Source organism: Nannospalax galili, unplaced genomic scaffold (genome assembly GCF_000622305.1).
Source record: "Nannospalax galili isolate Female #2095 unplaced genomic scaffold, S.galili_v1.0 scaffold1024, whole genome shotgun sequence".
In the NCBI taxonomy this organism is placed as follows: domain Eukaryota; kingdom Metazoa; phylum Chordata; class Mammalia; order Rodentia; family Spalacidae; genus Nannospalax; species Nannospalax galili.
This window is the reverse complement of record NW_008351455.1, coordinates 1137133-1150571: the sequence shown is the minus strand read 5'-3', so window position 1 is coordinate 1150571 and position 13439 is coordinate 1137133. Positions and strand designations below refer to the sequence as shown.

Sequence of the window (13439 nt, the reverse complement as noted above, 5' to 3'; positions counted from 1 at the left end):
GCTAAGGCAGGAACTCGGGGTAGCAACCTGGAGCACAGACCATAGAGGAACACTACTTACTAGCTTGTTCCTCTGACCCCTGTTCAGCCTGCTTTCTAATAAAACCCAGGACAACCTGCCCAGGGCTAGCACTGCCCACAGTGGGCTCGGCCCTCCCACATCAATCGACAATCAAGAAAATGCTCCATAGAGATGGCTACAGGCCAATACAATGGAGGAAATTCCCCAATTGAAGGAGGGCTATGCAAAGAACTATGGGAATAAAGGAGAAGAAGGCACTCAAAAGCAGTGGGACCATAGCATGAAAAAATTATCAAGGGAGAGATGGGGACACTAAATGGGAAGGGCGGGGAGGGAGGATAAGACAGGGAGAGAAAGAGGAGACATAAATAGTGACAAGCAGGTATAAAAAACCAGAGTGAACCATATTAGTCCAAAAGCCTACTGAAAAATTACACATAAAATATTCCTACATAAGCCCATGAGTATAGCTGAAGACTACATAACAAGAAATAGTGACAGACAGGAGAAGCCTTCCTTTTAGTTGTTGGCCAAGAGACTCCCAAATTACTCAGGCTATTGCTACAGCCCTTGTTTACCTCTCAGAACTTGATGGTAAGATCCTACTGCTGAAGACAGAACATACTTCAGACATAGGATTTGGAGCAATGGAGCTAGAACTGATCTGGATGCCACCTCCCATGAAGGCTAGCTCTCATAGCTTTGGAGATCACTACACACGCTGCTAAGGGAGAACATCAATCAACAGTCCAACACTAGCTTCAAGATCAAATAACCACATCAATGATCAGTACATCATACAACATTAGTGCAGTAGTGGCACTTTTATCTTGGGGACAATCAACAACTCTCTAATTGGACTTAAAGCCCACTCAGTGGGAGGAAACTCATGTGTGGTACTGTAAACATAGCCTAATACACATGGCTGGAGAGGTCATAGATCTTAGAGAAAACTCCAAGACTGTCACATCCCTAAACTAATGTAATTTCTTACTATGTGTGTCCTGAGTGGGGCAGTTACTTGACACTAACTGTCCTGAGTGTGACATCCAAAGTGTGTCACTGCTTCTCGGGAGAGCTTAGGACAGGCCCATACGGAACAGAAGAGATTCTCCACATGACTGATTGGTTGCAATATGTATTTATCACACAGTTAAAGCATAACAATACACATCAACACAAACACTCAAGGGGAAACCTGGTCCTCTAACAATTAAGAGTCCCAAAGTCTCAAGGGAATACCTTCCAGAGGTTAGTCCTTCCAGTACTCCGTGTGGAGTCACTCAGCGTCCGCCATGATCGTTGCACTCTCCCAGCTGGAGATGTCAGTTCACAGGCTCTGATTACATCTGGTCATGGCAAGCTCTCTCCAATCCTAGAGCAGACCAAGATTCTGCCAGAGTTCTCGATCTGGTCTCAAACAGAATTTCGGCCTGGCTTTGGGCAGAATTTCAGTCTCTCGGGCAATGCGTCGGGATGAGGCTTACAGAGTCATCGTCTCATGTAGCCAAGCATCGATGAAGTCCTCGAGCTGTAAGTTTTTGTATGTTTCTTTTTGGCTGGAGTCCTTCTGACTTACGTCAGTAACTTCAGCTGTTTCTTGAGATATGGCTCCTCCCATAGGATTACTTATCTATCACACACAGGCTATTCAAGCTACTTAGTTTCGACTCTCAAGTCCACCCATCTGCTCCACAGTTTCACATAGTTTCTGTGTGAAGTGATAAGTGAGCCTGAGAAGCCGAGAAGTTCCTAGTTTCTAGTTTCATTTCAAAGTCACTCTTAATATCCATCTTAATTTATTCCTAATTTCCTAATATATTCAGTACATATGTGCAAAGTATGTATCCTTATATTTACAGACAAATATCCCAGTTACCACTCATCGAAGAATCTGCATTTGTACCACATGGAGGCTATTAAAAGTACTACAACTGGTCACACATATACATGGTGAATTTCCCAAGCCTAAGTGGCACATCTACACACTGCAACCTCTACACCTAAGGCTCATGGAAGATAGAACAAGGGGTAAAGAGAGCACTAATGAATATCTCAATTATCATTAACATAGCTCCCTCATTCAGCAGAGGGCCAGGAACACAAACGATCACAAATGGCCAAGGCATAGAGATTAAGAGTCTGCAGGATGTTAGTCCTTGGACAGGATTGCTATATTAAACTTTACTCACCCAGGGTTCAGGGACCATGCAGAAGAGGGGGTAGAAAAATTGTAAGAGTCAAGGAGGTGCATGACCATATGGAAATAGAGTCCTACAAGCTCCTGGGACCTTGCTCATATGAACCTACAACAATGGTGTCAGCATGCACAAGACCCATGCAAACTCAAGAAAAAACTCAGCATAGGGAAAATGGACAACAGACCCCAATCTTAGCTGAAGAAATATTGGCAACTGATTACTGCTGGATGAGGAAGAGCTGATCTTCCTGAAGTGGGGACTCTAGATAGACTGGCTAGACCTCAGTAGATGAACTCGCACTGAGGAATGTCTGGAGACACTAAAATGACACATTAGGCCTTAACACAAATGACAAAATGTATGAATTCCAGTGGGGGAGGGTATTGGGAGGGTGTCAGTGGTGAAGTGGGCATAAAAATGATTAAAATTGTTTGATATTTTCTGTATGAAATACACAAAAATTCAATAAAAAAAAACTTTAAAAACAGGCAGGAGAATAATGCTAGGAAGGAGAGAAAGTAGTATGAAAAAAATACTGATTGCATAATAAAGAAAAGCAGATAGACAAAATTACATAAGCATAGGTAGTTGGCTAAAAATCTATAAGCTGCTTTTAAAAATAAAAATACAACACAGTTATACAGCTCCTGGGTATTTACTGAAAGGCTCCAAGTCAGTGCATCACAGAAATACTTGCTCATCAACATTTATTGCAGCACTGTTCACAAGAGTTAAATTGTGAAACTAACCTACTTTTCCAGCAAGAGTAATGGATAAAGAAAATGTGATATGTATATATGTATATATATATATATGATTTTTTTCAGCCATAAAGAAAGATAAAGTTATAAGAGTTGAGGTTTGAATGAGAAATGTCCCCCATAGGTTCATGTATTTAAATACTTGGTCCCTGGTTGGTGGTGCTATTTGGGGAGGTTATGGAATCTTTAGGAAGCAAAGCCTTGTTGATGAAAGAACATCACTGGGAACAGACTTTGATAGTTTATGGCCTCATTCCATTCCAGTTCTCTCTCTCTCTCTCTCTCTCTCTCTCTCTCTCTCTCCTTCCTGTGTGCACTTGCGATGTGATCTCTCAGCTACCTGCTCCTGTCGCCATGCCATCCCCACCATTATGGACATTCAGCCCTCTGGAACTGTAAGCCAAAACAAATTTTTCCTTAAGTTGATTTTGGTCATGTATTTCATGATGGCAATGAAAAGTAGCTAATATAGAAGTTAGTACTAAGAAGTGGAGCTGTTGCTGTCAAGAACCTAGCCATGTTGGTTTTTGGTGATTGTGGAAAACTTTGGAAGTTTAGACTAGAAATGCCATTGAACGCTGTAAGCAGTGCTTAACAGGACATTCTAGGAGCCTGGAAAGCAGTAGTGCAGATAGAGGCCTGGCTCATGAAGTTTCAGAGAGAAGCAAGGGCAAGGACTTTAGTAGCAACTTGGCTAGAGACCATTCATATGATATTTTGACAAGAATCTGACTCTTTTCTCCCTACATACTGAGAATTTGTGTGAGGCTGAATTAAAGAGTAATGGACTAATTTCTTTGGTGGAGGAAATTTCAATACAGCCTAACTTTGAGTCTGTTGAATGGTTATTGAGCACTCTTATGCAGGTCTGTACTGAAAAGCGCAAGTGGAGCAGAAAGAACTGTTAAATGTACAACTTGAAGATGAAAAAAGCACCAGGAAGCTTAATATTGCCCACAAAGCATATGCTGGAAAAGAGGCTGTTATTGTTAAATGAATTAGTACCATTAAGTAGATGTCTCCTGTTATGCATGAAAACAATGGGAAGGGTGCCCTCAAGGCAGTGTCCCACCCAGCTAAGCATCCAGTTTATGAAAAGAAGAGGCCTAGGGAGTTTCCTGATCCTAGAAAGCAACTTCATAAAAAGATGCTGATAATGTTGTCAAAGAAAGTAAGAGTCCATCCCAATCTGGCAGCCAAACTTGGCAATGTCATCCACATGGTACTGGCTTTAAAGGCATGAAAGATACAAGTAATGAGGTCCTGGAGCCTTCCTCTGATTTCAGAGAGTCACTGATGCCAGGCAGCATGTACCAGTGATGGAGTCATTGTGCAGAGGGCTGTGAGAGGCCATTGGGTGAAGCTGTGAAGGGGAAACCTGAGTTATTGTGGAGACCCCAAGATGCTAGAAATTCCAGAGTCATGAGACATCTGCCAAAGAGAGCTGAATACAGGGAGTGGATCCAACCCAGGAGAGGAGAGATATATTATGGAAAGAGCCATTTAAGTCCTTTGAAACTAAAGCCCCAGATATCAGACATGGAGCTATAGGATTTTGTGTTTGCCATGAAGGGTTTCAGTATTGCTTTGGGTCTAATAATCCCTCACTATGTCTCCATTCCTCCCTTTTGGAATGGAAATGTATATTCTGTGCCATTGTATGTTGGAAGTATGTAATTTTTTTTTATTTTACAGGGGGTCACAATTAAGAGATTGCCTTGAGTCTCAGAAGAGACTTTGGAGTTTTGAATAGTGTTGAGACTATTAAAGACTATGGAGATGTTTGAAGTTGAACTAAATATATTTTGTATTGATATATATGGTCATGAGCCAGTGGAGGGTCAGGGACAGAATGCTGTGGTTTGAATGTGAAATATCCCCCATAAGCTCATTGGGGTATATTGAATACTTGGTCCCTGGTTGGGGTTGCTATTTGGGGCGATTATGGCATCTTTAGGAAGTGGAGCCTTGCTGATAGAAATACAGCACTGGGAACAGGCTTTGAGAGTTTATAGCCTCACCCCACTTCCAGCTCTTTCTCTTTATCTCTCTCTCTCTCTCTCATTTCCTGTGTGAAACTGAGATGTGATCTATCAGCTTCTTGCTCCTGCTGCCATGCTGTCCCCACTATTATGGACATTTATCCCTCTGGAACTGTAAGCCAAAATAAACTCTTCCTTAAGTTGTTTTTGGTCATGGTATTTTATCACTGCAACAGAAAAGTAACTAATGCATGTGGTCTGGAGAGAATCATGTTAATCTTTAACTTCTCAGTCTGTTGGACTGGGCAGGTTCTCAGTCACTCCACAAACTCCCTAGTTGATATATCTTGACAAGGCTAATGTCTAGCCAAGGCATGTTTCCCAAGTGTATTTAGGTTAGGGGGAGGTACACAGAGTACTGAGGTGTCTTACTGGAGGACCCCTCTCAGTTCTTTCTGATCCTGGTCAGCGTTGAACACCCTGTGAAGAAAGAAGATTGCTTGGAGTATCCAAGACTTGAGCTTTAGAATTCTCAGTCCTGGGTGGAAAACTGAAAGACTTGCCTCAGAATTCAAGCCCCCTACTGCCCTCTGGCTCAAGGGCATCAGTCTCTACTATGGTTATCTTATACCTTGACAACAAAGGCAGGGCCACAGACTAAGAAACCCTTAATTGCCAAAATCTCCTTCCACCTAAGCAACCAGGACTGCAAAACTATGAACCACAACTACCAAGCCATGAGAACTGCTCCTGTAGCCATTTTCAGGACCTGTGGCTAGTTAATTCCAGGATCTCTGAGTTATTGTTCCTTGTTCTCTAATTCCTGAAGTAGCTCAGTCTTAACAGCTTTCCACTCAAGATAGTGCCCTGCCACAGCCCTCTGAGACATAGAGAGTGGTAAAATGGATGCCTCTTCACTGCTGACCAATGTTACAAGAGTAACTGTCTCACCAGAAGCCCCTACTAGACTGAAGATTTTCAGGAACTGTGGACTTGGGACTAAAGAGATGGATCAGCAGTTAAGAGCGCTGGCTGCTCTTGCAGAGGACCTGGGTTCAATACCTAGCACCCAACATGGTGGCTAACAACCATCCTAACTCCAGTTCCAGGGGGTCCAATATCCTCTTCTGACCTTTGTGAGAATTGTACTACAGGCTATGTTTTTATACATGCAGACAAAACACTCATACACATAAAATACTTTTATTTTTTTTTTAAGAACTGTGGGCTTAGCCCACTTGGCTTCACCAAAATCATGTGGTTTCCATTTTGGATGCAGCTTTTGTAACCGACTCCCTTCTGTTTCTGTTTCTACTGTCTGACCATCCTTTTGTAGCTTCTAGTGCCCTTCTACTCTTTCTTTCTTTCTTTGGAATAGTCTACTCTTTGTATCCTGATTCTTCTCATTTACCATACCGAACAAAGGTCAGATGGTGACCTAGTCACCATCTTCCCCTGGAAGTCCCTCATTTAGAGCTTACTAATGTTTGAATTTGATGCCTATTGCTATCATTCTTTTCATCAATCCTAAAACATTGTCACCTGTATGGTAGTCACAACTTCATCAAATTGAAATCATGAATACACAATTTTAGTACTTTATTTTCAGAATCTGCATAATTTGTATGTTAACTTGCCCATCCAGCTTCTCTAAAATCAAAATAAAACCAATCATTTTTCTGTCCTTTTGACACTGCATGGTCTGCTTTATACATTGGGTCCTTTTATTCAACTCAGTAACTTACTTTAGTATTTTTAAATAATTATTTCTCTCTACTACCAAGACTCTTCTCAAAGCTTTATTGTTGTCTAGTGTGATTATTATATATTTATTAAATACTTCTCCATTTTCAGTTTCCATGCTTTTAACTCTACATAAAATCAAATTTTAGTTTGTTTAGGTTTTTGTTTCTTTGTTGGTTTTGCAGAGGATTGAACTCAGGACCTCAAGAATTTTGGGCATGTGGTCTACCACCAAACTACACCTCTCTAATCATTTGAATTTAGTTTCATCACTCTTACTAACTTTTGCCCACATTCTTACCAAATTCTTTACTGATAACTATTCTCACTAGTTTTCCAAGGTTTGTTGACCTAAAGTGTATATAATATGTATATAATGCCTCTACCTAGCACTGCTCCTTCTTCTAACACACTGAACCTTTAACCAAGCAATCTTACATACATAAAACAGTTTGCTCCTAAGAGATACATAGTATATAGCATTTCAACCAATAAGCTACAAGTAGCAACTGACTAGGTATGAATAAGCTATATTTTATCACAGGAGATTTCATTTATGCAACAAACACTTATTCATCACCTAACAAGTGTTTTTCCACATTCTAGACTCTGATATCACAATGAATAATACTAAGTAATATTGGCATTACTGAATAGGCTTGTAGAACCAGTCTACAGGGGTTGGAGAGATGGCTTATCAGTAAGAGCACTGACTGCTCTTGTAGAGGACCTGGGTTCAGTTTCCAGCACCCACATGGCAGGTAATAGTCATCTGTAATACCAGTTCCAGGGGATCCGATGCCCATTTCTAGAGTCCATGGGGACCAGGCATACACAATGCAAATATATGTATGCAGGCAGGCACTCATACACATAATATAAAATAATTTTTTGGTCTTTTTGAGACAGGGTCTCCCTGTAGCCCCAGCTGTCCTGGAACTCACTATGTAAACCAGGCTGGCCTTGAACTCACAAAGATCTACCTGCCTCTGCCTCCCAAGTGCTGGTATTAAAGGAATGCAACACCATGCCCAGCTGAAATATTTTTAAACTGTCTATAGAGTTTGGTTTTAGCAAGCCCAACAAGTTTTAAATTAAATTTTAAATTAAATGAAATTTAAATTTTAGTTCTTCAATTATATCTAGCCACATTTCAAGTACTAAATACCCATATATAACTAGTGGCTACTGTATTTTACTGTGTGAATATGGAACATTTCCATTAACAGAGAAAGTTTTATTGGACAGTGCTGCTCTACAGAGATTGCAACCAATATGGAAAAATAACCCAATTAAAAATAAAAATTATGTTTAAGGAAAGCGTGGTCCCCAAAACAAGGAATTGATCAGTGCTCATGATGTCAAAAAACTAGTCACAACCAGGTTGTTTCTAGTGGCCTAACTGGTCACTTCTGTCTGTTTGCTTGTTAGCTTAAAACAAGTATTGTCGCCAGGCGTGGTGGTGCATGCCTTTAATCCCAGCACTGGTCGACATAGTGAGTTACAGGCCAGCTGCTTGGGCTACAGAGAGATCCTGTCTCAAAAAGTCAAAAAAAAAAAAACATGTATTGTCTCAGTGATTCTGGTCTCAGTGGACTCCATCTCATTTGGGGTGTCTCCTGCAGTTGTAGTCAGTCGTCTAAAGTCTTTGCCTCAGCTAGATATCCAAGTAGGCACCCAACTAATCTTATAGCAGCAACAACAAAAATCACAGAATAGCCTAGGTAAATGGAATTACTCTAGATTATACAGCATAGGTAGCTATATTATGCCTGTCCTACTGGTGACAATTTGAAGGGTGCTTTTTGGGTTAACAACTTTTAAAAAGCCTTCTGCCAAACACTCCTGCAGTTTATTAAATCCACCTGATAGAAGGAAATAAGATAACTTACTTGTTGCCGGGCATGGTGGCGCACGCCTGTAGTCCCAGCACGTGGGCTGCAGAGGCAGGTGGATCTCTGTGAGTTCAAGGCCAGCCTGGTCTGCATAGTGAGTTCCAGGCCAGCGGGTGCTACAAGGAGACCCTGTCTCAAAAAGACCAAAAAAAAAAAAAATCGATAACTCATTTGTAATCTGTACTGACCTGTTCCTGTTATATGCTATAAACATTCACACTATAACACTAGATAAGAGAGTGTCCAATACACATTGTAAGTTCCTAGAAAGCAAAAGGCAAGCTTTTCTAGGTTCCAGATGCCTGCTAATTGCTAGCTTCTCACTTCATAGAAAAATAAAAAGTACCACAGTCTGAAAATCTTTAGTAACTGTTGGTTGTATTCTACACTCATCTATTCTTAATCCTTTTTTCTGTTCGGCCTTCCTGATCGCTATTTTCTCTTTAACAGACAGTGTGGAGCATTCATTATTAAGATAATTGGCAGCTCTAGTCCAGCTCAACTGATTTCTTGTCCAGTGATCCTTGTGTGACCAAGATCCAGCTTCAAAGAACCGGCTAGAAGCTGCCTGTTGTGAAACTTAGGGTTAGTTAATACCTCACCATACTTATTTATTCCACTATAAGCTGTCTAAATTTGATGAAATTTGCTTTTTCTGCTGTTTTATAAAATATAGGTAGGTAGGTGTGGCATGTTGGTTTTTTATGTATTAGTTTAATTGTAATAACATTTTCTAAATGTTTTGTCCATTCCATAAAAACTATACTGGGAATAGTAAGCTGACTTTCATTTTCTCTGCTTTGAGTTATTTATTTTCTTCTCATGGTTTTAGACATTTTGTTTAATATCTTTAATATTTATTTTAATATTTTGGATAAGATTAACTTCTAATTTTAATATGTTCATAACTTGTAGAACGTAATAGCCTCAATGGTTTCGTTTTATCACTTTCCTTTGCTGTGTTATCATTTATATGTTTTGTCTAATTTTTTTTATTTGTTACTATTACTCATTTAATTTTGCTTCTGCCGTGGTTTTCTGAATTTAAATAGTATTTATACTTCTTTGATGATAATGTATTCCAAATATTAGAAATACCACCAATATGATCAATATTCTTGCTTTTCATCCCATTAATTTGGCTGTATTAAATATTTTCTCTAATATTTGAGATCAAAATGCAACCTCCTATATCATCATCATCATCCATTTGGCACCAAACTTTATATAATGTTGATCCACCTCATGGAATTTTGTCAAAAGAAGGACTCACTTCTGACATTATCATATCACATTGCCTGACATATCAGTGTACTAGTGTTCTCAGAATGGTTTCTTCTAACCTTTTCTTCTCATTTTTAACCAATATATATAGTTATATATGATGAATTTTTAGAAAGACAATTATTTTCATAAAATGCAAGATTATTTTGTATACCGAAGGAAAACTGTAAATTCTGGTTCTTAGGCCAATTCACGTTATAAACTTAGAAAATGGAAGAAGGGATTCATTGTTCAAAAGCTATAGAACAAGTCATAAGTTTTTAATCAGGAAAATTTCTTTTAGAAATAAAAGAAATATCCCTTTTCATACAAATTTACAGTTCTCTTACTGACTTGTTAATTTGAGAACAGAAAGGGAAAAGTCTAAAAATTGGCAGTACCCTAATAATTTGCCCTTCCTCGCCTATTCCAATCCCAGATGAATTACATGTTCAGCATCAGCAGCAGAAACAGGACCAGACCCCAAACTTTCCCCATGAGCCAAATAGGGTGTTTTCTTTGAAAACCATGATTATGTTTTCCATTTGAGTGGTTTCATGAGACTAGCAGGATGGCATGACAGTATATAAGCATACAAATGTCTCATGTGCACTTATTCTCAGTTTTAAGAAATGCAATCACAAAAGCCAGGCATAGTGGCACACACCTTTAACCCCAGCACTCAGGAGGCAGAGGTAGGCAGATTTCTATGAGATCAAGGCCAGCCTGGTCTACATGGTGAATTTCAGGCCAGCTGGGACTTACAGGGAGACACTGTCATAGAAAAAAAAAAAAAGAAGAAGAAGAAGAAGAAGAAAAAAGAAAATGTTATAGACTAATAAGTCCCATAAGGAAATTTTAAAATAATTTTGTTCTGTAATTTTTTTGGTCTTTTTGAGAAAGGGTCTCCCTGTAGCCCCAGCTGTCCTGGAACTCACTTCGTAGACAAGGCTGGCTTTGAACTCACAGAGGTCCGCCTGCCTCTGCCTCCCAAGTGCTGGGATTAAAGGCATGCGCCACCACCCCCGGCCATGTTCTGTAATTTTTAAAAATTATTAACCAGTGATGTTAGAAATCTTTTCTTAATAGCACTATTCCTGAGAACAAAAAAGTTACTGTTTGATTTTTAAAATGTTAAACATGATGCTAAACAAAGCCTGAACTATTAATAAAAATTAATGATGTATTATATTATTGGGCCAAGAATTCTGGTCATAATTCATACCCAAGTGTGTTTTTTTAAGTTATATAGTTATAAGCATACACACATATAAACATAGATTATATATGTACTCACATACATATTTCATATATACACACATACATTTACATATGTATAGTGTCTTAGAATTTAACTTTATTTTGAGACACTAATAAAAACTTTGGAATTCATTGACAGTTGAGTACATGGATGAAACCATTTGTCCTTTGTGGCTTAGCCTGATAGGTCAAATATGCTACTTCTAATAATAGACTGAGAAGACAAACTTTCTCCTTACACATTCTAAGTGAAGTCCATTAAGTTATTTCTATTTTGAAACATATCCTCAATCAACCATTTTTAAAAGTAAACGCTTACTTTAGTACTCATTTTGAAAGACCAATCTGAAGAAATCATCTGAAATTCACTGTGTTAAGATGAAATAGATAATATAAACATTTGTACATGCACATGTATTCAAATCGCTTTGCAACTTCTTTTGTAAAAATCTCAAATACAATCAAGATAGAAAGAGGTCTTCAAAATTTAAGGCTTTAATTTCTTGTCAGCTCATTCACAAGAATGTATTGGAAAGAAGTATGATTAGCTTATGATAAATTAATTTATAAATTTCTACTAATAATGGCAGCACAATACTTTTGAACAAATTTATACATGATATAATGCCTATATTCAGAATTTATTTCCTGGATATATGCTATAATTAACCATAAAATAATGAACAGGGTCACACACTAAAATTCTTTGTATTGTTCCCAAAAGTTGTACTTGGATAGTATTAAAATACAGATTCAAAAGCCTAGAAAGAACTTTAAAAGAACAGCCAATTCAAATTTGGTGTCATATTTTAATATGTTGTATTGCTACTATAATAAATTGTTAGACTTCTACTTTTGACTCAGATTTACTCTGAAGTCCTTATAGACTTAAAAGAGAAAAAGGGAAGACTGGATAGATAGCTCAGCTGGTAAACTGCTTGCCATGAAATCATAAAGACCTGAGTACATTCCCAGGACCCATGTAAAAGAGGTGGGCATGATGACTCACACTTACAATCCCAGCACCAGAGAGACAGAGACAGGCAGATCCCTTGGGCTCGCTGGCCAGCCAGCATAATCTAATGATCAAGTACCAAGTCAAGTTAGAGACCCTGTCTCAAAAAACAAGGTGGATAACACCTGAGGAACAATACTTGAGTTGACTTCTGGCCTCTACACACAAGTGCACACACCCCCACACATGTACATATGCCCCCATGAACATGTGTATACACAAAGACACACCAGAGGCAAAGGGAAATTTTTTACCTGAAAATGGATATAAATAATACTAATATTGATGCTGTTTCTTTCACTTTACTCAGTGTTTTCATTACTCTGCATACATTCCTAAAGCTATGCAATCAGCTTCCAGTATTCCCTGTTGATTACCACTCTCTGATTACCAGCTATCTGGGCTGCTGATATTGTTTTATTCTCTTTGCTTCTATGTATTACACAAATCTTCTACTGTATACATTCTGCTTATTTCTCTCAACAATCAATGCTATTCAAGATTACTTATTTCATGTTGCCAAGCTTTCCATTTCTTGCCCTGTGTGACATAATTCTTCATCAGTTTTATACCTACTAGTCTCATGGCTATTTTAATGTTACCCATTTTCTGCTTGTCCAGAATCTGCAAATATGAAACAGAAGGCACAAATTTCTAAGTAATGAAGTAATAGATTATAGGTTTCTGATTTTATTACTCTCTTTAGGCATGCTTATTAACATGCTGTCACTTATTATAATGCCGTTTGATCATAGCTAACTAAAAACACATAGTAACAGGCTATATAGAGAGAGTTCATATAAGGCATCACTGGTGAGTGGTTACACGTTTACATATTTGTTTTTAAAATATGTAATCTCTATACTTCCACCTATTGACTTGTCATTTAGTCATATGATAAGGTATTTCTTAATAGAAGCCACAATTTCATTATTTGATAACATATGGCAATAATTTTCTTTTTAATTTTTTTGGTTTTTATTTTATGTGTATGAATGTTTTGCCTGCATGGATGTAAGTGCACCCATAAGTGCCTGGTGCCCACAGAGGCCAGAAGAAGGCACTGGATTTTCTGGAACTGGAGTTAAGAATCGGTGTTAGCCACCATGTGGGTGCTGGAAACAGAACCCCAGTCCACTGGAAAAGCAGTAAATGCTCTTAACCACCAAGCCATCTCTCCAACCATGGCAATAATTTGTCTTAAGGAAGCTAGTTTGCTAACTTCAATTTTGCATTTCTATCCAAGTGTGTAGCTCTAGAGTAATTGTCATTTAGTATTTGTGATGGTTAATCAGCTT

At 38.5% G+C, this 13439-nt stretch overlaps 1 protein-coding gene across 1 annotated transcript in view; it reads left to right on the top strand.

Moving 5' to 3' along the window:
• LOC103746177 (protein boule-like) overlaps window positions 1–9377 on the top strand; it is a 47253-nt gene extending 37876 nt beyond the window's left edge. The window contains exon 5 of the mRNA XM_008848302.1: window positions 9054–9377. Within this exon, the coding sequence (XP_008846524.1) occupies window positions 9054–9077 (24 nt within the window). The 3' untranslated portion in view covers window positions 9078–9377. The remainder of the gene's footprint in view (window positions 1–9053) is intronic.
• The last annotated feature ends 4062 nt before the right edge of the window (window positions 9378–13439 follow it).